Genomic DNA, 27,812 nt, shown 5'->3' on the forward strand with positions numbered 1-27,812 from the left:
ATATTCACTCTCTAGCACATACGAATGCTCCAAAATCTGCTAACAAGCTCGATTTTTTATCTTAGGGCACACATTTAGAGCTGTGGGAGCATCAAGTACTACGAGCGCCTCCCTGCTCGCCTGCGGGACATGTTTGCATCAACTCTGCGATGCAGTACTGCTACTTGTGGTGTTGGTGAGGGCGATTTAGGTTACTTACGGATGTATACATGGTCTGGCCTAGAGATACTTTCATGAAGGCAATGCGCTTTTCTTTTGCGGCCTGTTTCCAAGCCACATCAGTGCTCTGTGCTCTCTTAGAGTGTATTTGGTGGCATCCAGGCCACACTAGTGTCCTGAACCTGCAATAGTAGTAGCTGTCCACATTGACTATGGAAGTGCTATCTTGCATGTGCCTTCTTTCCTCTGCTGTCTTGGCTTTGTAGCTTGGAGCGTCGCGCCTTGCTTGGATGTAGTATACATTCCTCGGGTCCGTATAAGGCTGGTGTAGGATCTCAATACTAATAAGGAGATTTATGTCTTTTCACCTTCCAGCTTAGCATCGGTACGTTGGTGGACGTCCTATGTACGTGTATTCGTGTAACATGAGAAACAGCAATAATTATTTGCATGCTGAAAAGTATTTCTAGGGGCTTTGCCTAAAGCGCTTTGCTGAGGCAAGTTTCTTTTGACGATTTCGAGCTGTGCCAGCTTTTCTCATGAAGTGCATCAAAACTCCTCAGACGCTGAGTGGCCCAGTGATACTGCAGAACTACACTGTTCTTGTGTTGGCCACTGGTCGTGCTGGGGGCGCTGGGGACGGCCGCAGGGCCAAAGTTAGGGAATAACCTGGCGACTCCAATTTGTTGCTGTGTTGCATGCTTAACATTACGGCCTGATAATATCCTTTGATAGGTAAAGTCAAGGCTCGAGACCCTAGAGGCCACACGTTTCCTTTTGAGTTGACAAGCCTACGAAAGACTAAATGAAGCAGAGCCCATGCGATTCCTTGTGAGTTGACAAGCTTATCTTAGGATAGAATATATGAAGATTGGGTAAACGAGGCGTGCCTTCTTAGCTTAGTCGGTAGAGCATTCGCTTAGTAAGCGAAAGGTCGCCGGTTCGATTCCGGCAGGAGGCTCTCACGTGTCTTGCAGTTAATTCATTCACTTCTTGGAGTTCTTTGTGCCACTGATATTTCTATGTTTAATGAACGTGGGGTTTCTTGTAATCTAGAGAAATATAAATTCTTTAAAGGAGATCATAACGGTCAATACTGGGAAAAGCGAAGAGGCCACAAATGTTGATGTGATGCACAGCTGGGCAGCCTGCAAGCAGCGTAAATATGCCTCGTTAATTAATTAGTAGACCTAGGAAGAAATAAAAGGTCAGATGCCGGAAAGACTAGAAATAAAGGAATATAACAAAAAATATTCCCTGGAAACGGAAGATGGCGGTGAGAAAGCCTTCCTCCATGAAAGCCTCCTGCCGGAATCGAACCGGCGACCTTTCGCTTACTAAGCGAATGCTCTACCGACTAAGCTAAGAAGGCTGTGGGGTTGTTGCAATGCATCACCTTCTTTCCGCATAGTTTAGTGCTCCCTTGTGAATCGGTGTTTTAAAAGTAGATTTCGGATTACATTTTCACCAGAGGATTCACCATTAAATCATGTTAAGACTTTTCTTTATGTTGGCCCCATCAGACGACGGTTGCAGTTCAACGGTTGCAGTTCAACGCCTGTAATGACCAGCCGGGATATGGCTAAGAAGCGTTGCCTCATAGTAAGTCTTCTCTTGTTGATTCAGGTTTCTCGTTTTCTAGTTATTTATAATAGTATACACTATCTTGAGAGTCCATACAAGGGTGTGAGCTCCTTGAGTGGGGTTGTTGTGGAATGGCCCTAGGTCACTTTCCAGCTCTGCAAGATATGTACTTACTGTGCGACCATTTATGGCAAATGCATTTATTTCAATTTTTTTAAATTAAATTTGCCTTGTAGCAAGCATCTCATAGCCTTTTATTTAGATTTGCAACTGCATGACCGCAGCAGGTACCACGGTGCTTCCACTGGACATCTGTGGAGAAGATATATATAGATATATCCACATTCATTTCTTCCCTGTGTTGGCCTTCTGGCTGAAAGAAAGTGGGTAAAGTTGCTTTGTTTGATTTGTCAAGTGCCGAATCAACCAATCTCGACGACTTGCGACTAATATGAAGATGCGCTGGCCCTTCGAAAGATTTGACAAAGCAGTATGCAAGGCAAGCTTGAAGATGGCTATCAGTAGAGGTAATCCCTTTCATACCTCTTCAAAGCAGCAACACCACGTCATACCTGTAATGAGGTTCACGGACTCTCAGAACAAAGTGACGCAAACAAAAGTAGACCCATGAAAAATCGAAACATTGCTGCCCTATTTGCTCCGGGTAACAGGCTCTTTTGCTCTTGCGAATCATTGTGAGATGATCATTGCAGCTCGCATGTGCACCAACAGACTTCAGAATTCGATTCGACTGCAGCGCAGGGAAATTGCTGGCTTCTTACGGTATGCTATCCTTGTTCCGCATATTAAGGGGGCCGTAGAAGAAAATTAACGAAGGGACAGTAGAATTTAAAGTGAAACTTTATTGTCCACTGTACTGCAGATGGATTCCATGTTGAATTTGTGTTCGCAGGGAGGGGAGAGAAGAAGGTGCAAGGCTAAAGGCGGAACACTTGTTACGAGAGTACAGGCTAGAGAGGGCAATGGAGATCCTTGTGACTGTCTGCGAGCTGCTTATCTCAAGACTAGTGAGGGGCCACGATACCCTCGGATGCAGCTTTCATTATCTGCGGGAACATTGGTACCTGGGTGCACGCAAGTTGGAACAAATGTGAGAAAATTATGATCCTCTTTACAATTGGGGATCCCTGTGTTCCGCAGAGCTACTTGGCAACAGAGAGAATTTGTCCTCCTGATTTGCTTTCCCCAATTCACAGTCTTCTGTACTGTGAGCCAAGGCTAAGTAAGCAGTATCTCCACTGGCACGCATCGGCAGCAACTAGGCTCAAAATGAATAAGAAGACAGCACCAGGTTTTAACCTGTCCCTCTTGATCTATTCACATGTTAACAACCCCTTGCAGGTATCGACGAATTAGCGACTGTCAGGAAACAGTTTGCAGTGAAGTATGGGGAGGCTCTCGTGGAGGCCGCCGTGAAGAATGCAAAGCAAGAAGTGCACTTCAAAGTAAGGTTTCATCAGTGACGGTATGAAAAAATTTAGCTACGCTTTTTCTTAAGAGTATCAGACTAGAGCCTGTGTCTTATGCGTTCGCAGCTCGTGCATGCCTTGTCTCTTGCGCCACCACTGGAGTTTGACCTTCAGCAGCTGCTCTGTGGAATTGCGAAGGAGTATCTTATTTCTGACTGGAAACCCAGTATAGCCTTGGTGCGGGTAAATCTGCACCACCGCGGCATGCCTAACTGCCTGCCTAGGTACCCTTAAGACACTTCATTATCTGGTATCTCGTCGAGCCTTATCAGACTAAAGTCTGCTTCTGCCTGTTCTGTCTGCAAAGGATGCGAGTCCGGCGTGCGACTTCATCCCCCGGGTAAGTAGGCTGCACTAAAATTAGTCACTAGGAATCACTTCTAGAACAGTTTGTTGCACATAAGCCAGTAGGCACCAAATCACCAGCGTTTGTTCGCAGCTTTCTAAGCAGCGGTTACTGCCTTCTGTTTCTCTGACCTTTTTCTGTTGGCCCATCATATTGCTCTGTCTCGAGTGGGAGTTAGTAAGCGTAGCAGCTGAGCTAGAATGACCTGCGGGTCTCTTCTTACTGCATTCGCTCAGCCGTCGATGGAGTCGAACCACTCGAGGGCCCATCCAAATGGCTCTCCTCCTTTCCCAGAGGTCAGAATTGGCTATATGGTTCCCCTGTAGATTAACTGTGGAAATAACACTAGGTGTCGTGATGACACCACTACAGCCTAATCGGTAATTGTTTTTGCACCGTTCAGGTCCAGCGGCAGCAGCAGTTGCCGTGCCGCAAACATGGGCAGCAAGGCACTGATTCCCTCGTTGCTGGCAGGCTTGCCACACGCAAGGTACCGGGGCCACCCTCGTCAGTTGAGGCTCCCATCCCCGTTCCTGGCCGCCGTTCTAACGGGGATCCTAAGCCCTCCCCCATTGGAGCCAACGCCCACCAGCAACTTGAGGAAGAAGCTCCAACATGCCAGGCAGACGCCCTGCAGTCAGCTGCACTGCACGAAGAAGAGATGGGCTTTCCTTCACTACACCCACCCCCTCATGCGAAACCAACATATTCGGGTGAGATTTTGTAAAGGCCGTCCAACTAAGTCACTGGAGATCCAGATAGCTCAATAAATGCTTTTTGTCGAAGACAACTGCATTGCCAACTTTCTAAACTTGCGGTATTTTCGCCTTAGGTGGAGCTGCTTCTGAGAGCGTTCTTCTGCACGAGATTGAATATAAAACCACACCAGAGCAAGACGAGTGCATCCTTGACATTGACAGGCACTACAGCGACGCTCGGTTACGGGAAGATTGCGTGACGCCACTTCAGCAGGAAATACCTCTTGGCTCGTGGCCATATCCAATAACTGCATCACGGCCTGCACCCGGTAGCGCTCAGCTAGCGTGGCAGCAAAGAACCAGAGCTGAAGGCCAAGTCACTGGTCCTGTTACCCATGACTGCACGGGAACATCCAAGGTCAGCTTATCACTACCGAACCCTTCCGACTCAGATGCGGTGCTACTAAGAAACGGCGTCTCCTGCATCCCCATACCCGTTGCTGCAATGCCTGCATTTTTTCCAGTGTAACGGCCACAACGAGCTGAAAGGTAATCAAACCCACTCTGCTGTGGTCCATAGCCGCTGGCCTGTAGAGCTGTGTCCATGAGTGCGTTTTTCCATGTTCGGCATAATGAAAACGGATATCGCCACCTCTCAGCTAACGCGGAGAGGGTCGTCATACTCTACAGTGGATCCTTGATGACTGTACGGCGCAGTCCCTGATGTCTACTTATTTGCCTATCTAAAAAAGAGCAGTGCGCCTTTTGTGATCGTATTCATTGCCTGTTCCACTTCCGAAAACGACAAAATCAGAAAACGGGCCCACTTCAAAGGCGTGCACACGCACTACTGAGCAAGGGAGCGAAAAAGCGTTTAAAGATCGTGTCTCTCTTAGATGACCAAATTTGTCAGTGACTGTCGCAAGGAGCCAGCCACATTTTCAGACGACGCTGCGACCTGTGAACATTACCGTTACCTCCTGCTTATGAGTCGCTGTCTGTCTCCGCATATCTCTGAGCATCCCACGTGCCAAGCTGAACGACGGATGTTGAGCCATGCACAGCCTCCAGCAGCTCTCTGTACAGCTGAGAAATGAGGGCGGCTGAAGAACAAGGGATCTGGAAGCACCGATCTCCGCGAGCCTCCACTTGCCGCAAGGACCCAACGTGGGCACGGTGAGACTTCTGATAACTGTCGACGCTGCTGAGAGCTGCCAAGACATCTTTAGGCCTGTGCGTGGTGGGCTGACCTGCTCGAATGATTATTCCGTGAGTACTGGCCCGAATGTCACGGACCAGCGGAATGCTGGCGTGCCAAAGGACGTTCACGCTCTTGTCTCGAGTTGGTTCAGACTCATCCCCAACCTGATGCCCACCTGCAACCTGGGGGGCACCAGTTAGATCTACGAAGAAGACGTCTTTGGGATAGAACAAAACCACGAAGTGGCGAGGCGGTAATGCCTCTTCCTTCAAAACAGTTACAAACTTCTGCAGACGGCGCGTTACAGCTAGGCCAAGGCATTCACGCAGTGTAGCTTCCGTTTCATCGTATGGCCTGCAAGTTGGATTACAAATAACAACAAAGGCTGCAAATGATCAGAATGGAAGTAAGCTCCTGCCAACCAAACGCAGTAAATAACTGAAGTCTTGCCGCGAGGCAAGCAGCCTGTGGTCTGGATCGGGTGTAGGCCACTTGACGCTGATAAGAAGAATATAGAATCTGACTAGCTGCACTACATAGTAAAGCCATCTTACCTTATTTCCCCAAGCTCCCCAAGCATGCGGGGCTTCCGCCTGCGTTCATTCCTGAATTTCGAGGCCCCGATTGGTTTAGAAACTTCAGCTTTAATGCCACGCGTAACATCCGAGACAGCTTGGCCCACCTTATCAAGTGGCTTTACAAGGGATCCCACGATGCCCTTCCCAATGCCTTTGAAGAACCCGCCCACGCCTTCTCGCTGAGCACCTTCGATGGGCTTTGTGACGATGTTCGTCAGAGACCAGACACCCTCCCCAATATTCTTCCCAGCTGACAAGAATCCGTCACGCATGCTCGCTGTATTCCGAACGCGTTCTCTTTGCCGCCGATTGATATATTCCGAGTCAAAAGTAAAAGTTGACAGCAAACTTCCAAGACCAGCACTCACGCTGTCCACTGCGTTTGCTGCCAAACCTATGGTGTTCTTTCCGAATTCGAATGGCATACGCGGCAGGTTAAAAAGCGAACTCTGCCCCAGAGAGGAAAAAACTGAATTCAACAGATGGTAGGTGTAGCGCTCTTGCAACGATGCTGCAAATGTCTTGGCTGTTCCGCGCAGATTCCTGAACTCCTCTCGCTGGAAATTCAACTTCGCCCCCTGCGGAAGCACTTCATACACATATAGTCTACGAGTAGCACTCCTGTTTCATTCACTGCCTCTTCCACATATGGAACGGCCAGCCTTCCTAGTACCCAGCCCAAGCACAGTCTCATATAAAGTACATTCACAAGCACAGTTGCAATTTCACGAGCGCGACCTTGAGCGCACGCCGCCAGCACAAGACACCGATCACCCACATGCTGCTCACCATCAATTCCAGTCGCCCCGATGCCATCAATATGCGCAAACCGACTTTCAGAAGGTCAGACAGCATGTGCATTTTATCGAGAACGAAGGAACACCAGCAGTAAACGTCGAATCTGTCTATAAGCATGGACTCTAAGGACAGCACGGTAGGCAAGGGCGGAGGGCTGTAAGTCTGATGAATGGGAGATTCAATCCAAGTTTCAAGCTCCTCCGCCGAAACAGTACGACGGGAAGCCGCACTCATCAGCCCCAGCGACGTCATACAGGCCCACAAGAAATCCTGAAGGACAATCACGCCACTCTACTGCAGGGATGTACCAAACCACGTGCTACGCAGTGTTGTTAAACATCCAAGGTCTCTAAAACTGGCATGACCTGACAGAATACTACTTCAGTGGAAACAGTTCCGTCCAGTTATAGCGCTTGTTGGCAGACAGTGGGCCGTGTGAGTGGTTACGTTGAGTCCATTGAGCGCGTCGGCATCTATTTCCACTTCTAAATTGTCCATTTCGAGTTGGACACGACGCAAGATAACGTCACTGCTGGTCGTATGGTGCCGTACAACGAAGAGGCTCAAAAAGGGTTTCGACGCGCTCTGAGCTGAGAACGGCTGCGGGCACAGAGTTCAGTGAACGCAGGGAGAAGACCCCTGAACCAAATGATACCAATTGGATACAGGAGCAGCGATCTCCTGAGGATACTAAGTGAAGAGTTGTGCAACACCACTACAACGAAGCCAATAACAAATCATGGAAACGTCCCCCGAAGTTGACTTCAATTTCGGGGGACGTTTCTTCTTCTCGAAACCCACTCGTCGAGTTATGCAAGCATTCCCAGCTTCTGATTTGCCTGTAGTTAGACAGCCTACATTTATATGCGGGTTGAATGACTAACCTCTTCTGCGCTGTGGGCACCGCCGCCCCGGTTGGCGAGAAGTACAGGCTTCCGCGCGTGCTCCATCTGATTATCGATTTGAATATCTGCAATGCGGACCAATAGCTTCTGCCGTTCTCCTCTCTCCTGAAATCCAATGGCCAGCTGTGACAGCTCAGCAAAACAGAGTTCTTCCTTCACAGCATCATAGATCAATGATACCCCCACCTGTGCCAAAGTAAGAGCTACATGGAGACTGCGCAAGGGACTCTCAACCGCCTGCAGTGACAAAAAAAGTCAAGAGAACGATGAGATGCTGCTGAACTGGCTGCATTGTTCCTTCAGACTATTCAGCGCCTTTACATTTTAACAACACAAGTAATGCCATCAGTAATGCCATCAAGTTCATTACAAGGAAACAAAGTCAACAACTGCTGGGCATTTACAACTTACAATTGTAGCCCAAGGCCCCCACTGCTCGTATCCAAATCCCAAAAAGTTGCTAATGGTGAATCAAAATGCAAGGCTCTCTAGACATGCGGGAATACGAAATGACAGGCAGCTTACCACTTCAGGCTCAACTCCCTGTGATTTAGAACAAGACAACATTGCCCGCTCTGGGCCGGTTCCTGGTTTGGGTCGCACTTCAATAATCATTGCGTCGCCCCGCTTCTCCGTCCTCACTATTATTTGTGGCATATCAGGGAGGCCCAGATTTACTTCATATCGCTTGTACTGGGGAGTCTCCAGATCCAAAAGAATAGGACTTCTGGGAGCAACCGTCTTACTGTCTATCCATAAAAGGACTTGACACTGAAGCGCATTCAAGCAAGCTATCATCAGTCAGCTGCAGCACGAAGCGTCTTCGGCCTAGAATAACAGAGTGTACAGTTAAGCCGGGGCTCTGCCATGACCCCGAACCACTGCCTCGAGTCAACGGAAGTTCAACAAAAATCGCGCGCAATAAAAATTTCTGTCTGCACACTTGGCATAATAAAACTACCAGCTGTCACACTAGCGCAGTAGCAGACAGTGTTCACGGGAAGTTGCTGTGCAGCCAGTTATCATAATCTGTGGGAGCTTTACCGGTCGCGACGTGTACGTAAAGGGAAATGGCCAACCGTAGGCGACAGTCTCTCCTTCATTTGCAAAAAAATGGAAATCAAAATCAGGCAGCTTCATGGGCTGTCTTGTCCAATGTGAGGAGGATGAAAAGGAAGATGAGACACCTCCCGTGTCCGCAGACTGACCCTGGGAGTTCATCTCAGAGTGGTAAGTGTGGACCATCACCCGCCGAATCACAGGACATCTATTGATGACTAAAAACCCTTCGGAATGCCCCTCAGCCCCGCGAATACAAATACTTTTCACGCCTCCATCAGGGGCTACTTCGACGCAGAAGACCCCTGAACAGAGCGTGCGGAGGATCAGATCGCACGAAGTCTAACCAGTCATACGGAAATCCGCATCGCCATTTACCACGGGCGCTATCTATCACATATTCCTGTGGCGAACGCAACACCCAAATATCTGCGAACGATCATTACACAACTTCGCCGCCTCCCTACCAGGTGCTGCATCTCGCATGCCGTTATAGAGAGCAATCCAGCTCTTCCCTGCCGTCTCCTCGCTAGCAACCACCGCACCAGACCATGCGTAGCCTTCGCTTGTTCCGGGGCGGAACTGAATCGCCTGAGGAAGCTCTGCGCTCGCCCAATAAACTGGATAGCTTTGTCCGGGGTGAACTGCGCAAGCAGGCGACATATTAATGAATTAACAAAAACGTAACAGTTCTATGAACCAAGGTGAAATATTCGAGCAAAACAAGAGCATCCTTTATACGTACCTCGGTCATATTCACATGGCACAAACAACTGTAATGTCAGAAACACAATGATAGGCAGCGGGCCACTAAAACTATAAATTGTGTGTAGTATCGTACCCTCAAAGGCCGGCCCTGGGGTGCCATACTGACGGAAGAAAAGAGGGATCTTCAGCGCATTTGTCAAAATAAATTCTGGCACGAGAGACACGACTCGGCAGATCGCTCCTGCATACGCCCATGGAGTCTCCAGAATGGAATTTGACTGACACGAGTTTAAAGCCTTGGTCCTGATGGTCAAAGGGTTGAGCAATGCCTGAGCCAGCGAAAGCCTTGTGCTGGCTCACCTGCCGTTTCGGAAGGATCCATCTTCTCCGTCTTCAGACGTAAAGTGTAGCAGCGGTCTTCAGTCTCCAGCGACGCGTGGCTGTAACCCCCTAATGCAGGGACGCTTATGCGGCACTCCACCGGTTGTCCCAGGCCCCTCCTTCTTGGAAGCAGCAGCGTGACGTCGGCAGTCTGCTCAGACCGCCACAGTTAAGATATCAATTATGTGGTGATTATGGAGTGATACACTACGGGCTATATGGACTGAAGCGACTTGGCAGGGGCCACAGTGGAGAATGAAATAAGCAGAGTTAGTACTCCAATAAAGGAACCATACTAGAAAACACTCATGAAGAAACTGGGCATCATGGAGAAGGGTACATGAGCAACGACAAGTCTTACAGTGGAGTCCCCCAGGAGGCTCTGGCCATCAAATTCTGGGCAAAATCTCCCATCCTGGACAGGGCGAACCCCAAGACCTGTACGGTCTATGAAGCTGCGCGGGGCAGATATGACTGCAACAAGCTGTCGGGGAAATACGAACGGTAAAAACGGCATCACCTCCGTCGTGTCATGAAGAACCTCCAGCTCCGCTGAGGCGTGGTGACGCGATGGTAGCAGGACCCTGCTGACGACCTCGTCCTGTAGCTTGCAGACAACAAACACAAATCAAGGATCTTTTTATGCGAGCGCCTTGCTTTAGCTTCCGCTGTTGTCACCGTCAAATTGCAGGCAAAAAGGCGCAGTATTGAACCAGATGGTTGAGTCATTCATGACCCAGGTGAGCTCTTTTATGCGTTGCAGCACTGCTCCTCCATACCTGGGTGCTCAGCAAGTCGGAGATAACTGAGGACCATTCTGCCCCCTCTAACATTGCAAATCGCATACGGAGCCTTAACGGTCTGTTTGGCGGCACCTCGTACACAAGAAAGGTAGAGCGTCTCCGTAGAGTAGCGCTGAGGGACGGCCTCTGTTGCAGCGCATGCAGCTCCTGTAGTGCGGCATTTGTCCTGTTTAACCCGGAAGCGGAAACTGTGAGTTGTCTTCGGCCAGACTTTGAGGCGGCAGAGGAAGGGGCAATGTTTATGTCGAGCTCAGTTGTGGTCGCATTCACCAGAGTCACAGAGGGAAAGATGGTGACTCTCTTTAGCTCCTTCTCAGCCGGAAGTGCTCCCTTGCGCCCCTCAATGTGCACCAAGAAGTAGAGATTTCGCACTGTGTTTACACCTGCAGCAGCGCCAGTTGCTTCCGCATCACAAGCCGAGCCGGAAGCTATAGGAGTTCTCGGCATCTGAGATGCTGATGCTGCACCTGGTCGAAGCCTCGGGGGCAAGTAAGCGCTCTGCCGGCAACGCAACCCCTCCATTCGGTGTCGCGTGTCGATGAGATCGCACCATCCGGCAACACAAGTCATGTCAGGCGGTGCCGGGATCGTTTCGGCCTGTGAGATAAAGCGCATGAAGTCAAGGCACCCATAGTTGCAAGAAAACACACTGATGATTCCACAATTTGCAACTGCTTTTACTGCGTGCTACTTTCCAGAAGTGCGCAGCGATAATTCTCCTTGCTTCCTTTTTGTAGTATATTTCTTCAGTCATAAGCTCGCTGGCTAATTTCGTTAGCACTCAAATCCCTACTGGCACCATAGGCCAGCAACGGGTGAGAGCAAAAATGAAGTTTAGATCACCTCCGCAGCATCCGTCTCTGTGCGTTCCGATGCAGCTGCTTCTGAACACGGTGTTTCTGCATCTGTTGCTGCAGTCGGTGCTGGCGTCGGTGTAGTTTTGGCAGGTTCCTCAGCGAAAGCCGCAGGCCGAAAGCAAACGTTGCACCAGCCGGGTCCAAGAATAGCTCTCTGAGGTACGGATAGGACATGAAGATTGGGCAACAGAAAGGTGTACGTGAGCCTATCCATGAGCTGTTTGTGCGTGGGCGGTTCGAGGATGCACTCTTCAGGAGCTTCTTGCTGCTGCGTAGAAATGCTCGAGCTCGGCGACCTCGTAAATGCCTCGAGCCGAGCCCATTCTGTGAGGGCACGTCGGAGGGGGGCGGATGCTGTGCGTTTAGGACCTGCTGGCTTGGTCGCAGCATCCTGAAGCAAAAGCCTCAGCTGCTGCTTTTGTTGTAGCGTCTCTAGCCGCTGCGCCTCTCGCCACCGCTCCTCCCGCTGGAGCATCCAATCAGGGATTCTCTGCAAGTCCGGGTGTAGAGATGAAGGCTCCTCAACTGAGAGTTCTCCGCGTTTTGAAGCCACGGAAGGCTCCCCAATTGCGTCCAATGGAGCGCAGGCCCCTTGGGAGGCGGGCAGCAGCAGCGGGTTAAGCTCGCCATCAAGAAAGCAAATCTCTAGGGGCATTCCGCTGCTGTTGTGCAGCATCACAGTTGTAGAGAGCAGCAGCAACTTATAGGATGGGTGTGGGCTTAGCACCTGGCATATGGCCTCGCTGTGGCTATCGACGTGGGCCAGCGGAAGGGGAACAGAGAAGCTGCTGCTCATTGTAGACTGTTCCCCGCTTCTCTGCTGAGGAGACTCTCCTCCAGCCCCCCTTCTCCGCACATCAGCGTCAATGAAGTCATGGAACCCTGAAAACAGACGCCACAGCAGAGCTGCAACAATACAAACAAAAGAAGTAGCCTACACACGAAGAGCCAGCCGCGTTTTCGTACACAAAATTAAATAAAGTTCATGAATAGCCATCCCACGACAAAAACAGCTTCAAATCAGACGTAGATGCAACAAATGGAACGTGCCTGAGACAGGTCGCGGTATGCTGACGGAAGTCAATTTTTGAGGTGACCGTGTGTGAGGCCCACTAGCACTTATCTCAAACTCTTTTCCTGCTTGTGAAATATTCAGGCCTGTAGGGCGCCTCGTTGGCAGCTGCTGTCCGGATGCCAGCGGACTGTCCAGCTGCTCCAGCATCTGGCGCTGAGGTTGCTGCGTCTGAAGCAACTGTTGGGGCTGCTGTGAGCCTTCTAAATCATCTAAAGCGTTTATGGAGTTGGAGGCTTCCGAGGACTGTCGAGCGAGCGTGGACCCCTGACTTGAAGAGGGGCCCAAAGAGATTCCGGAGGGCCTCCTATCTTTTGTAGTCAGCGAACTACGCAGCCGTTGCAACTGCCGGGCAGCAAATTTGCTGCTGCTACTGCTGCCCGCTGTTTTGCTGCTATTGCCGAGAAACCTTTCTGCAGCCGTTGCACCAACGTTAGCGGTGCCAGCGGGGCCTCTCAGCGCTGCTGTTGCTGCTGCAGTGTCGACGAGGCGACTCAATATGGAGTGCCTGACTGGAGGCAGCAAGGTGACACAGCAGTTGCGCATACTATCCACAGCGACTGCTTTTGTCCCCCGCGGAAACGGGCCTATGGCTGGAGGTGACGGGTCGACGCCCGCTTCGGAGAGCCGGCTGGTTGTTCGTGCTGCAACTTTAGGGCTCCCTGGCATTAACAGCTCCTTGCCCTGCTGCTGCGGTTGTTGCTGGTTAGAAGGCCCAACAAGCATTTCTCTAGCTGGAGACGCATCGGAAGACGCGGCGAGTGGAGCGTCCCTTGCCGGGGCACTGGTGGGCGACTTCTGTCCTAAGTACACAGACGCTAGATTTCTGGCTCTAATTTTGCGTCTCATTTCCTCGTTTGCAATAAGCAACCTCATTGTTGCCTCAACGTCTTGGGAGGAAATGACGTTTCTGCTAATAGCTGGAAACGCCACCGTCGGAAACATCTCATTAAGCCGCAATACTGAATCCACAGGAGGACAATTCGTTATATAAAAACGCTGCCGGCTGCGCGACCGCCGAGACGCCTCCGCCGTGCGGCTCTGCATGAGCCCGTCAAGGGGCAGCGGGGTGCAGGAACCAGGTACCAACAGCAGCAAACTGCTCACTGTCTGATTCTCAAGTCCATCATGCCTTTCGTTCCTGCCCGTGCCAACTCTATTCACGAGTCCACTCCTGCTGCTGCTGCTGCTGCTGCTAGAGTGTTGGTCCTTCTCCATTCCCGTGCTCCTGGAGCCAAACTTCTGCATTGTAAAGGCGTAGAGGCATTGGCCTGTGAGGTTCAAGTAACGGAAAGCTGCCTCAGTCTCCCTAGCACTGGAAGAAACAGGAAGTGGGGTGACTGCTACAGTCGCAGGCCCTTCAACGTTCTTGTTTTCCTGTGAGTTTGTCCAACCTGTGCTGGGGCCATGCTGCTGATCCTGAGCAGCAGCTGATACATTATCCTCAAGCTGCAGCATGGAAACCGTGCTCGGGACGAGAGGCGCAACCGAAAAAGTCCTTGAAACCCCGCGAGGGCTTCTGGTATGAGGGGCATCCACACCTTCAGGACACTTTTCCTCCAGCTTCGCCACTCCTCCTTCTGTGAGGTGAGCCAGCAGATACGGAAGGAACCATGCGAATAATTCGCATAACTGCGGAGTGATATTTAGCCAGAACGGTGACTGGCTGTGCAGCATCAGAGTCCTGGCTGCCTTGAACGTGCCCCACGGGTCCTCACCCGGAGGGGCATCGAGAGCCCCCGCCTGGGCTTGCTGTCGCTGCAGCAACTGCTGCCTTTCCTCTGCGTAGTCCCGACGGTACACTGCAGTGACGTCTAACTTTTCGACGAACGGCTCCCAGCACCCAGCCTTGGCGTTGAGGTAGTCAAGGCCGCAGCAGAAATCACGTAATGCAACTTGCAGCTGAGTAGAAGTTATGTCAAACACAAGCCCCCCTGCTGACAACCGCAACTGTAACACCGGCAATACCGAGGAGCGCAGGTCGTCGAGAAGCAACAACTGGGCGCCCTCTAAGCACAACGAGATCTTCGCTGTCCTCTCAACTACAAAGGGAATCTGCTGTTGCACCGACCCTGCCTGAGTTGACTCCTCTTGCTGGTCTTGGTGCTGTAACTGTTGCTGCCGCTTATGCGGAGCGCATGCTTCAGGGAAGCGAATTGGGGGAGGCTGCTGAGTAGGGCATACGCTCGGTCCGTCAGAATGAAGACACCGGGCAGCAGCTAACAAAAGCGCCATATCTCTGCTGGAGACGCGTAAGTAAAAGACTGAGAACATCGAATAACGCACGCATGATGAGCGGCATGAAATGCAACTAAGCCCAAAACTGTACCGGCAAAAATTCAGCAAGGTAATACAAAAAGCATACGTGGAATATCGAAGGACAATTCGACGAAGGTCATTATGCGGCGCCTGCCCTTGGCCTCAGCTTCTTGTAGGTCTTCGTCGGCCAACACCTTGGGACTTACGCGATGCTGGGGCTGCTGCTGCTGTTGCTGCACCTGCCCTGGTGAGTAAACCCCTGGGTTCTGTGGCTGGTCCGATGCTGGCTGGTGCCTTATCTCCCCATCTCCGTCGTTGTGAGTACGCTTGTTCTGCTGTTGCTTCGATGCAGCAGAAGACGATTCGCTGACAAGAGCAGCCTGTCTGGTCCCTGCGGGGCTGATAGAGCGAGGTGGTAGCTTTGCAGCAGCAGCAGAAAAAGATTGCTGCATTCGGTGTACTGCTGCTGGAATCCTGCCGCGGCCACTTTGCGCCGGAATAGCACTGATCGGATCCGCAGCCTGGCCATTTCCCTGCTGCCGCTGCTTCTGCTTAGGCTCCTGGCAGTCGTCAACTGCCTCACTCGTGGAGCGATACACGCCACTACCCTCAAGGTGAAAGTGCTCGCAAAGCAGCACAGCGCTCGCAGAATCTGTGCGCGGCGTCAGGCGCTCTGCGGATGGGTTCCCTACCGAAGCGCGGTGCTGGAGTTGCTGCAACTGCATCCATTCTCGCATCATCAGCTGCGACTGACAGCGTCCCCGTTGCTGCCATTGGGATTTACTAGTGCCCTCCGCCCACCGCTGCCTAATGCTGCCTCGGGAGCCAACATCAAAAGTAGCACGACCATCATTGCTGCTCTTGATGCTTTCACTCTCGCCGACTGTTCCCCAGCGTACGGTCCTCGGTTCATTCTTTATCGCTGGCTTGTGTACATCTGAACTCGTTCGGTGTGGAGAACGGTCGGCCAGGCAGTCTTGCGACTGCTGGGCCTCCTGTGCATCTGTCCCCGTAAAGACTCCTACATGCGACTGCGATCTTAGAGGAACTTTTGGGAGCGGAGATGCATCTAGCCGGCATATTTTGCTGCCCAATACCTGAACGCGTTCAAAGAGTGTTTCATCTCCTCTCATTTTAAGGCGGACAAGAAAATCGCTGGACCAAACGATGACAGGTGCTGAGGGAGACTGAAGGTCGGAATATACAACAAAGCAGCCCCTCTGAATGCTCACAGACACCCGAAACGGACGTTCCCTCAAGGCTTCTCCAGAGAGCAACAGAGATATCACATCTCCACGTGCACTCCCTGGAGTTAGCGGGATTTCCCGGTTGTCTCGCGAAGTCTCACGAGAGTCCCGCTCGCTCCTGCTTAGCTGTTGATTCTGATAATCAGCACCCTTTAGCAGAGTGGGAAGCGGCTTGGGGTACGACCGCATAGAGCTGAATGCCCAGGAAGAAGTGAAGTAGCTTAGGATGTCCATGAAGGCTACTACGAGAACATATACAGTAACTCCAGAGAACTGAAAGTCCATGTAAGACTCTCGTAAAGATGAGCCAAACTCGAACTCCACACCAGGAACTCTTCGTGCTCGATTGGTTTCCTTCTTGGGGTGAGGAGAGGCAACCGATGGATTTCCATCTCTGTCATGTCTACGTGATTTCCCATCTTGGCCTCTGTCGAATGAATTGCGGGCGTCCGTCATTGCTGACCCCTCCTCGTCGACTACCACAAAGCGTTGTATCCCCTTCAAATCCCATTCATTACCATTGCCATCTGAGCCACCTCCAGCAAGCGGCGCTGTGCAGCTGGCCACCCGCTTGAAATAATTTGCCGTGCCTGCACGGAGGTCATCGATGCTGAAGGCTTCGGCGCAGAGGAGGAAGCGGTAGCAAGAGACCAGCCGAGATACGGACGCAGCAACTTTTGCAGTGATACAGTGGAGCGACAACAAGGCCAGAGGGATCCCTGGTCCATACGAAGCCTCTAAAGTAAGCTGTGGGATGACTATGAGGCAATCCACGGCCAGAGGGGGAATCTCTAGCTCCCGCCTGAGGGCCCCTTCGTCTACATAGGGCGCAGCGTCACCGTCCTCCGCGTCTGCAGATTTGGCCGCCAACACCTCGGCTGGTGGTAGGTAGCCTTGGCCACAAATATTTTCATTTATGACATCAAATATCAGAGTCATCTGCTGTCTAGAAAGGTGCAGCAACCATGCTGTCGTCTCAGCTTCGATGCACAAAGACGTGGGTGCACTCCGAAATAACATGCAAGCCTCGACATTCTCTAGCAGGCACCCCCCAGCTGCTGCATCTTGCCCGTTGTCGCTTGCACTGATTTGCATGCCCCTCATCTCGAGCCTCAGATCGGAACAGATGAGTTCACCTTGTTCCCCTTCATTCGTGTCTCCCTGAGCGCCTTCTGCATCCGCAGGTCCTCTATGGCCACTGACGGAAAGAGACACGCCACCACCAAACGGCGGAGGACGCAACAAACCAGAAACAGCATGATCATGATGCTGCTGCAGATTAGCAACAGCTGGGACGTATGCGTTGCGCACTTTGAGATTCCCGAGATCAAAGACAATAAAACGCCCCAAGTGGTCTACTTCGACTTCCATTTGCGACGAATCTGACGCTAACTTTGATGCTGTAGCAATCTTTGGTGACGCTGCAGAAGCGGCGCTAGCAGGTGAAGTAGGTGTACGAGTGCGTATCTTTGGCATTTTGTACCCTGGCGGCGGCACAAAGCCTGGGATTGCCTCCTTGTCTTCGGCCAAGATAAAAAGAGGGGACTGTATGTCTAGTGCGAAGAGGCAATACGAGGCTGTCGCCGCTTCCTTGACCGCCCTGTACGACTTTGAAATGAACACATCGAAAATTCCGTCTCTGAGATAATTGAGGGTCCGCGAGACATCCTTCTGTCTGTATACAAAGCAAATTTGCTCCATTTGGCCTTCAAGACACATCGAATAAGGGAAAGGCAAGCCCGACACCGGATCAAGTCCCCCATATTGACGGACCCGAGCAGTAAATAATGATACAGTCGGTGTGTCTTGCACTGACTCACCATCTCCTACTGATGCTGCTGGAGATGTCTCACAGGAGTCACGTCTCATAGGAGACGTCCCATGTGACGATTCGGAAGATCCTAGAGAGGTACCGCTAGCGAAGCGGCGCTGCTGCTGCTGTTGGGCTGGGGGCCTGTATGCCGCACGGGGTCCCAAAACGCATCTGTCCCGGAATACAATGCCACCGTCTCCAACAGAGAAACTTGTCTCTGTATCTCCATTCGAGTAGAAGCGGCTGAAGGAGCTTAAACCCTTGAGCGCCATTCGAGCCAACACAGTGTTACTCGCTTCATAAAAAGCAATTGCTACTTCTCGAAAAGTCAATGTCAGTTCCAGGCTTACATGGGGTATTTGCTTCTGGAGCAGCTGTTGTATCTGCTGTTTCTGCGCTCCCATTGCTTTTTTAGGGCTCATTGCCGCTTGCTCTCCGGGAGCCTTTTCTGCTGCATCTAAACATCGATTAACTGTCAGCGGTGGTAGCTCACCCCCGATGTCGAGTCCCTTCTGCAGCCAGTCACGTTCACCGGTGGCAACACGTGCCGCTTTAACAGTGGCGCTGTTTGTGCGGCTCCTCCCACTGTTACTCCGCTGAATATCGCCCGCCGTCTCAGTCCCTTCGCACTCATTCCCAAACGACAGTGTCTGCTGTACAGTTTGCAGTGTGTCGTGCACTGCTGCAACTGTTTCCCTCGATAAGAGACCTCTGGGGCCCAGAGCAGCTGCAGACACTTCTGAGAGTTCGTCCAGATGCTGCTGAAGCCTGCTTCTAATGGTTTGCCGGTAGTCAGCGAGCGTCTGCAAAATGCGTCGTAGGCTCTGTTGCCTCCAGTGCAGTTCTACTGGAAGCGAAGTAACTGCGAGGGTTGCTTTCGGAGTGTCGGTTTGTTTTTCATTAGCAGCCAACGGTGCGCTTGTGGGGCCTGTTCTCTTATCCCTACCCAGTAAGATCTCCAGTTCGACGCGCAGGGTCTTCTCAGTGTCTTCAACTGCATCGTGGAACTCCTCGTCTTCAATGCCCCCACCTGATGTGGTGGCGCTGCGCAGGGCCAAACTGCTGTAGCGCCCTAGACTCGCGCTGCTGCGGGTAGTTCCCCATTCTGTCTGAGGAACAACAGAGCATCAGTGCAATGTTAAGTGCAATAAAGCAGTGCCGCGGTCCTTCCAGTCGTGAAGAGCAGTTATAAGGGCTTAAGGCTGGGGGGCCAGGGTAAAAAAGTGTAGACTGCGCAAAAGACAAGGCAATGCACACAGGAAGTCTCCCTGAGCGGATACCTACTGGCAGCACAGAAGGGGGCAAAAGAAACGCAACAAAGGCAAGCTACACTGCGCATGCAACAATACGACAACCCTTAATGTTGCACGCCGCTTATTTTAGAACAGTGTCGCTTGCTACGCCAGCATCAAAAGCACAAACAGGAGGAGGGGAAAGAGTAGCAAGAACAGCCAAAAAAGCAAGCTGCAGCAGCCTGCAAGCCCCTTACGCTTTCTGAGAGGCCGGCTGATGAATGGAGAGACAAAAAGAGGGGTGAGTTGGTGGACGGATCCGAGACAAGGACTTGATGAAGCTCAGCGACAGCTCCACACTTTCCAGCAGAAGAATCTGCTGTTAGCTGCATTAGCAGATCTGTCAACTCTGCCTGCAGCACAGGGGGACAGGTCTCTCCTCCTGCTGCAGACTCCTTTTCCGCCAGTCCTCTTATCAGAAACCCGCAACGACCGAATAACCAGGTTGACGTAAACACCATCTGAGACTTTCGCTCCATCTCTATTCCGCTGCTGCTGCTACTGTTCCTTGGATTCATGCATTCATCAGCCCCATCGTTTGGGCGAAAGTCTTCGCCACTGGTGGACTCCTCAGTTCCCTTTAAAGTAGCCGGTGCTACATCTGCAGGGGGTATGGATACCGGCAGGCTTGGGGAAGACTCTGGCTTTCTTTCAGCTGCTGATTCTGCTTCCCGTTGCGCTGCAGCTGTCACGTCTGATGCTTCTGCACTGCTTATCGCTTCTTCGGGTGCGCACTGCCGGTGCTGTATGGATGAGCTCCTGCCGAGAGTTTCTCCCGTGACCTTCTTTTTCTGTGTTGTTCCGGTCAAGGTTGCTGGTTTAGTTGTTTGTTCGTGAACCGACGCTTGCTGAGGTCGCACTTGGAGCAGGGACTTCGCCATGGATGCTGGGACTGCAATAAGAAGGCCGATGGCTTCCGGCGTGAGCTCGAGAAAAATTTCCTCAAAAAGGATGTTAAGGCTAACCTCCTTCATTCTAAGTACCTCTACATGCATGCGGATTGGGATAGGGCGGAGAATAGACACCTCCTTGTGGCCGGTGGGCGCGCAGATGAGCCGCGTCTCGTTGAACTCCAACACACCTCTCAGAGCATCGTAGGGACACGCCCCATCTGACCGCAGCGATAGCGTCCCCAAGTGCAATGCTATGCTCCCTGCTCCCTTCCCATCTAAGTTTAGAATAGGCGCGGCAACCAACAAGTCCAGTTGAACCAAGTCTGGGAGATGCTGCACTGCAGCAGAATAAACAGTCTCTCCTGTCTCCCGTAGGCCCTCCACAAACTCGCTCTTACGCATCTCGTCGACTTCTGTGGCCACTTTGCTCGAGTTTGTTCCTGTGGCTCCCACGTTTTCCTCAGCGGGATCGAAGTCGCTGCCATCCTCTGGTGCAGTAGCCAAGCTGCGTTTCTCCTCTTCTTCCTCGAACCGTCGCACGTCCGCAGGCGTCTCAAACACGAAAAAGTCACAAAGCGTCCGAAGCAACTCAGGCTTTACCTCAGCAACCAGGGGCGCTAATCGGATAAATACACCGAGTATGTTTCCCGTTGGTGTTAGGTCATGTCGCAGCTCCAGGCGCGCTGCAGTGAGAGACGACGCACCAACTACAGGAGGCACGGAAACTGAAGTACTGCCACGACTAAAACTCCAGCTGCTGCAGCTGCTGCTGCTGCTGCTGCTGCTGCTGCTGCTGCTCCAGCTGCTGCTACTGCTACTGCTCCTGCTGCTACTACTGCTGTTGCTACTGCTGCTGGAAGCGATCGTGTCGCTCGATGCTGAGCTACGTAGCATCATCAGGCGTTGATGATGAGCCAAAACCCCAAGCATCTCTGCTGCAGCTCCAGTTGCAGCTGGCGTTGCTGCTGCTCCTGCCGTACCAGCAGCAGGTGTCACGGGTTCTCCTGCGACAGATCCACCATCTCTGCGGAAGTGCATGAGGAGGTGTGACTGTTGTCTTACCGCGACATTAGAAAGCGAAATGCAGAAAGACCATTCGCTGCTGTCTCTCCCAGCTGCGTCTTGTTTGTTCAGCAGGTCCAGGGCAGCACAAAGGTTGAAGAGCTCAACGGACAAAAACGCCTTCTCTACTGCGGCATCTGGCCGTAGAAACCCTGGACTTGTGTGTCCTCCTCTCTCCAAAGAAGCACCCGCTGTTACTGCTGTTACTGGTGTGTCTCCCGCTGCGATTGCTGCTGCCAGTTTCTGTGGCGGCGGTGGCCGCGGGAAGTTTGGGGGGAGGGCCTTAGCGGCGTCTGTGGGGGAGTAGCCAATGGCCTTTATGGCCTTAGCCTCCCTCAGTGCCTCTGCTGTCTCTTCTTCCATCTCTTGCTGCATCTCAGAATCGTTCTTCAGGCATATACAGAAATGCTCTAACTCGAACGTCAGGACGTACTTAGTGGGCAGCGATACACTCTGCATCAGCTTGTCCGACTGCAGCAAAGAGCAGTGTCACAAATGTTGCGCTGCGCCTTGTCAATTCGCAGAGTCACAGGTGAAGGTGAAGCAACTACACCCGCTGGTGGAGTGCCTGAGCACCTGCAACAACGATTAAGGGCCTGAGCATAGTCACTTGGTGGAAGTGGCGAAGCAGGAACAAACAAAAGCTACTAGCGCTCCTGTCAGGCATGCACAAGTAAATAGTTCAGATCTCCCTCTGCATTCCTAGAGTTACTTGTTTGTATTTAACCGGCCAATCGGTACCCGCTCATTGTTTGCAAGTCTATATAAGCTTAGTTGTTAGTTATTCACACCTATTTAACAGCTTTGCCTCTCAGCCTGACGCAGCAACAGACCTGCACAGCATCGACGATAAGCTGTATGTCTTCGCTTGTCAGTAGAGGAGCTTGCGTTTCTTCCCCGGTACTACGAGGCCAGTTTCCGGATGTACGCGCCTGCTGCTGAGGAGCTGGTAATTGGCCCACTGACTGGCGACCAGTTACCCACTGCCACCAGCTCGGCTGCTGCAGCCGCGGTTGCTGGCGCTGTTGTTGTAACAGCTGCTGTTGTTGCTGTTGTTGCAGCAGCTGCGTTTGCTGAAGAACGCGGTTTGTTGCTTCAGTGCAAATGTTGCGCCACTTCGCAAGCTGCGCCACCATATCCAAAACCCAGTGCAAACGTAAACAGCATTAGCCTGAGATGCGCTTTTAGAACGCAAGAACACGGGTCCAGTCTGAATGTAACATTGTCGGCTATTCGAATAGGAAAGCGCAGGGAGGCCCGCGCTGATTGCCGCGGAGCGCAATAAAACGGCCAACAATAGGATGGTTCAGTGAACGATCTGTTTGCTCAAGTGAAGGTAAGGAGGCGGCAGCAACGACGCACAGGCCAACAAGAGAGCGAAGGTCGCACGTAGTACAATTACAACACAAGCGGAAGGGGCAGAAGAGGAAGTACAGTGATTCGGAAGAGGCACGAAAATAAGGCCACTACCATGGATGCATAGGGGGAAAAGAAGCCAAACGAACATCCGCAAAGGAAACCATAGAGAGTGAAGCAGCCGAGTCGCTGCGCGCCAAACTGGGTGATGCAACCACTAAGAAGGTACTTTTGACAAATACACAGCGCATGCTCCTCACCCTAAGTTACTTGATTGCAAATGGTATCTACAGCTGCACACAAACATAGATTATTGTTCACGCAGCGACCCAACTTACATGTCTGACGCCTACAACGTCATGGAGAGTCACAAGCCTCTGTTTCTCTTTATGGCTCAGGGGTGCCACCCCTCGGATTCCCGCCTCGGTCTGCAGCTGGCGACTGTACAAACCAATAAACTCTCTCTGAGTTGTTCCTTCCAGGCCCTCTGTACCTAGCATTACCGTGTGGGCCTGGCGCAACAGTAGTTGTTCGCAACGCTGTCGCCTTTGCGCGGCCTCATTTGATATTGCCAGTAAGGCTTCAAGCTGAGACCGGCCAATTTCTATCCCCTGGCTTTCCCGCAACACCTCGAGACGGGCAACCAGCTCCTGCTGGGCTGATGTGTGCGACAGAGTCAGTCTTAAATGCAACGGCTTCAGTACATACTGGCTGCGCCCACTTACTCCACCTCCGCCTTGCCGCGTCCATGGTGGAGATGAATCATCTGCCGCTACTGGAACTCTTGCTTCTTCAGCTGCTACAGTTGCTTCTACTGGGGGCGTTCCTACCGCTGCTCGCGCGGCTGGTACTTCTGCCTCGCATGAATTGGTGGAACTGACTAGGGTGTCCGCTAAAGACCCTTTGTATTTCTGACTGAGACTGGACAGACCTTCTGGCGCCCTGTGTGACTCGGTGGGGTCTATCCTTGGTGAGAGCTGATGTGTTGTCCCCTGCGGTACAAACAAACAGGAAACTCACAACCCTGAAACAAATGCGTGGTTGTCTCAGGAGATATAAAAACTTCGGAGTGCTGCGCTGTTGGCATAGTGCCATGTGAGGGGGAGAGCGTACTGCTTGACCGTGGGCAGCTGAAGGAGTTCCGCCTTCCGCGCTCGCCTTATTCATTATGGTCCCCAGCTGTGGGGAGCTTCCTTGCAGCCTCGCTGAGTGGGGGCCTTCCACTTGCGTTTCTGTTGCAGATGAGGTATCAACACTGGTCGATGAACCGTCCGTTGCTCTCTGCTTTGCTTCTGCTGGGGGTAACAAGCCAGGAGGTGGAGATGAGGACGGCGCGGGCGGCTTACCTGGAAGTCGTTGAGGGACTACGGGGAATGGTGGCGTTTCAGGTAAAGCCTCTTGTTGCGGGGACACCGGCTGCTGGTGATGCTCCTGCTGCCACGGCCGGCTTCCCCGCTGCTGTGTCGACTGCTGGGACTTCGCCCCATCAAGAGCGCAGTAGACAGCGAGGCCGCTGAGCTCGCATGCCTTATAGAATGCTGGATCTGCCTGCCTCTGCTGCTGATGCTGTTCGTGGCGCCCCCAAGCGGCATCTGTGTTGTGTATGGATGCCTGTGCTAGAAGCGCCCCTATGGAGAAGCCCCTTACTGGGTCTACAAGGGCAATGTGGACGTCCCTAATGTCAACCAGGAGATTACTTAGAATCTTATTGACAAAGCGAAAGAAAAAACCTCCGTCACCCTCCCTGCTGCTGCTAGTGCTACCTGCAGCACCTTGCTGCTGTTGCTGCTCTACCAATCTTAATCTGGCATCGTGCATCTGCTGTTCACATGCCTCCACCTGTCTGCGTTTCACATCCCGCAGCTGCTCTATCAACTGTGCATCACTCTGCTCAGGTATCGGCTTCGGCTCCAGCAGCACGTGCAAACCGGCAGCCTCCACGCACACAGGGGCAGTGCCAAGCCTAGACCAGGGAATCGTGAGCTTAATTTTCTGTACACGGCCCCATATGACGCGAAATGGGATGCCAAGAAGGTCCGAAACCTCTGGTTTAACTTGAAGGTCCTCGAGCTCTACGTTCCCACTCCATACAGCGACAGATAGTTTGTCCCGGCTGATTCCTCTCACGTACTGAGCCAGGTAGCGGCTCAACAGCCTCTCCACCACAGACTCCAGCATCTCTGTCACCCTTGACGGTGCTGCTGCTACTGAAGGGCCTATATATTGGGGTCCTGGTACCTATCAGGCACCGAACGGGAGCAGCCAGGAAACAGTTCGATGCATTTTCCGTCGAACAAAGTCCACCTTGAGTTGGGAACCTCCCCCGACACAGGACTTTGAGCACCAGGATAAACTCCCTAGACGTGTCAGACAGGGCCCTGTAGGGTTGAATTGAGCAGCATCGCCTTGGCTTACACGCTTTCCATTGGGTAGCGTGTAAGCCAGGGTGACTTTGCTCAATCAGGGTATTTCCGGTCGGGCCTACGCAAGCTTTCGCGTGGCGACCTAATGTAGGGGGCGTGCCTCAACTCAGCGTAGCACGGGCCACTGTCCCGTATGAGCTGGTAAAGAAGAGAGAGCAGGAGACTTCGACAATGTATCGTGAGCGAGAAGACGGCGACAAGTGAAGGTCGGTTAGAGGCGTTGGTAAGGAGGAGAAGAGTGGAGCAAACAAAACCACGGGATGAAGGGGGTTGCCCGTGAAAGGCTAACGTGTGACTGCTGCGGGGACATAAGGTAAATACAGAGTTCTGGAGGGCCAGCCTGTCATTTTAGTAGTCCTTGGCGCGTGTGTAGTAGTTACAAGCCCTAACCAAGGAAAGGTCAAGAAAACCCACTGGAAGATAGGGATACTTGCAAATGTACGAAGCCCGCCAGTCAGCTAAAGAACCATCAAAACGAAATATGAGGCGGTTGGCGTTTGTGTACGTTAGAAAGCTACAGGCCCATTATGGTATGGCATGCGGGACAAGCCGCTCACCCCTGAGACTCGGAAGTTGCTTAGGGAGCTGTAAGGCCTTTTAAGCTCCATCAGCTCAGGTATTTTTCCTTCTATTTTGCATTTCTTTTGTTTATTGTATACCAGTTTGATCAACTAGAAGACACTCATTCCGCGAAACAGTTGTTGTCCAGTGCCTAGGACAATCCCGTCATCGCATTCAGTGCACTGCTCCCCGTCTGCTGTGTGTCTAAAGCATAGAAGTGCCCTATGCGGCACCAGGTAGAGGCATTTGGTTAGCCATACTACGAAAGTATGCTGTGTGCACGGGAATTTGAGAGGGTGGCTCCGTCGCCGTGCCATGATGGTTGGTCGTTCTTCTCAGACGCCTCTATTTGTTATTGGCGTATCTGCGCAACCATCTTTTCTGCAGAAAATATAGGTGTAGGTACTGCTCATAACATTGATAGATTTCCTAAGGGGGAAGCGGGGGGAAGTGCATGGAGATTTACACTGCGGTATTTAGTTGAGTACACTGGGAGGACATCAGACACCGAGGGCCACTGTTGTGAGCCCTATTCACGCTTCTTCCATTGGTGTTGTTCACCTGAAAAGACCGACAGCTGCAGTGGCATGGATCTGGTGTAAACTTAGCAGGGATCTGGTGTTAACTTTCGTCATGAGTGCCTGTGCGTCGCGGCGAAGTGCAGTGAGGGTGTTGATCACTTAGGAAAGTTCGAGCCTTGACTGAGGTTAAGACGCGGAAAGAAAAGAGCCACCAGGCGTTTCCAGCTGGTGGAGATGGAAGGTTCTCTGGAGCTCCACAAATGTGTCCCTTCTATGCGTGTTACTATTCTAGTCAGTCCTTACTTGCTACCTGTCGAAGATTGTCACGGGGGCAGGTACAGCAACAGCCAGGAATGGAGCTGAACGAATACTGAAGTGGAGCAGAGAATGCTTCTCGCTTCTTCTATGTGCAAGGCTCAGCTACCTCCTTTCATTTTCCAGTGGCTCCACAGGTATGCTGCAGCGCACTCCCGGAAAGAGCTGTTTACTCTCAGCCTGCACAGCAGACCTGCTCTCCTGAACAAGATGGTCAATGGCGTATGTCGAGGATTAGCTTCTGGTCAGGCAACGTGGCGCAAATACTTCTTTTCCATAAACATATTCCCATTGTAGGGCATTACTTGATTCTTAGACTTACCAGGGACCGGCCAGTACGTAGTCACATTTATGAGCAGATGCCATCGCATCCATAGTTAGCAAGTTAGCAAGCTAGCTTATACAAGCAAAGGGTAGGAAGAGGTGGGCCGCTATTGTGGGGTATGGCTCATAGCGACCGAAACACTTTTCGAAACACTTCTCGAAATATGAAGCGGACACGCTTCACATCAGTTTCTATGCTCGGTATTGATTGCCACATAGATATGTGTATGAAGCAGGAAAGGAAGGGGCAAGTCACTTTCGTTTGTGAGGCAGTTCCTGGTAGTGGAACTAAGAGCTGTTCCTCAAATTACGGCTTTAATGTTCATTTAATTCGCCCGGAAGACTACAACAGACCGGATATCTGTGCTTTATTTTTCCTTGGGTCTTACTGCTTATTAGTGCTCCTGGACGATTCTCCTTACTCCCATGTTAATGAGACGCGATATGAGAGATGAAGAATCAGTAGCTCGCAGTGCATTTAGCGGTGCGAATCAGCTTTTCGTGCACCCCGCTGTGGCTGAACGATGCAACCCCAAACCCTGCTTCCGCTAAATCTCTGTGAAGTAAGAAATATTTCTTTAAAGCTGAATCGTTTCAGTCTTATGCTAAATTAAGTACGCTTTTGCTATGAGTTGAGCAAAAGTGCAGGAACGCTCCAATCTCGCGGACTCATTTGCACAATTTATTTTTAATGAGCAGATTCAAATGCTTCTCTCTAGTCACATGGAATGAAATTTCGTGCACAAGTTAAATTACTCTATCTCATTCCGCCAGCGCGCAACCAGAATTTTTCTCCTTTTGCCCAAATGAGCCACGGGCTTGTATTCACGCTACTGTAGTAGGCAAAGTTACATACGGCAAATGACATTTGTCCCGTTTTCATCGCTAAATCGGAGAAACAGCCTAGATTCAACCTTATCACAAGTCCTCTTGACTGTTTCCCGAAACGCGCAAGCAATAAAATCCACTTTAGTAGTCTATCCTGGTATTCATAGAGCCACACCAGATGGGCGAAACACGGCGCATTTTCTGTCAATTTCCCCAGCTGAAAGATTTACCGCATGCATAAGTTAAGCCGTCGAATGCAGTCACATCACACTTCACTCA

The 27,812-nt window shown here is 51.6% G+C and overlaps 2 protein-coding genes across 2 annotated transcripts; one reads left to right on the forward strand and one right to left on the reverse strand.

The window, feature by feature from the left end:
• Positions 1 to 2,254: 2,254 nt before the first annotated feature.
• On the forward strand, positions 2,255 to 4,806 carry ETH_00007110 (uncharacterized protein; the record flags this gene model as incomplete). Its single annotated transcript, XM_013376790.1, has 10 exons — positions 2,255 to 2,270; positions 2,457 to 2,526; positions 2,657 to 2,771; positions 2,905 to 2,971; positions 3,106 to 3,209; positions 3,300 to 3,410; positions 3,541 to 3,573; positions 3,816 to 3,875; positions 3,983 to 4,292; positions 4,412 to 4,806. 10 exons carry the CDS (start codon positions 2,255 to 2,257, stop codon positions 4,804 to 4,806), a joined length of 1,281 nt encoding a protein of 426 aa, XP_013232244.1.
• A 455-nt stretch (positions 4,807 to 5,261) lies between these two features.
• On the reverse strand, positions 5,262 to 24,739 carry ETH_00007115 (Chromosome III, complete sequence, related; the record flags this gene model as incomplete). The annotated part of the gene is made up of 19 exons (XM_013376791.1): positions 5,262 to 5,832; positions 6,033 to 6,634; positions 6,846 to 7,124; positions 7,302 to 7,454; positions 7,739 to 7,996; positions 8,285 to 8,530; positions 8,804 to 9,123; positions 9,286 to 9,462; positions 9,660 to 9,767; positions 9,887 to 10,058; positions 10,269 to 10,508; positions 10,687 to 11,307; positions 11,554 to 12,449; positions 12,618 to 14,903; positions 15,005 to 19,067; positions 19,448 to 21,676; positions 22,039 to 22,329; positions 22,900 to 23,553; positions 23,675 to 24,739. 19 exons carry the CDS (start codon positions 24,737 to 24,739, stop codon positions 5,262 to 5,264), a joined length of 15,231 nt encoding a protein of 5,076 aa, XP_013232245.1.
• Between the last annotated feature and the right edge of the window lie 3,073 nt (positions 24,740 to 27,812).

This window comes from Eimeria tenella, genomic scaffold (genome assembly GCF_000499545.2).
Source record: "Eimeria tenella Houghton genomic scaffold, Eth_scaff40, whole genome shotgun sequence".
NCBI lineage: Eukaryota > Apicomplexa > Conoidasida > Eucoccidiorida > Eimeriidae > Eimeria > Eimeria tenella.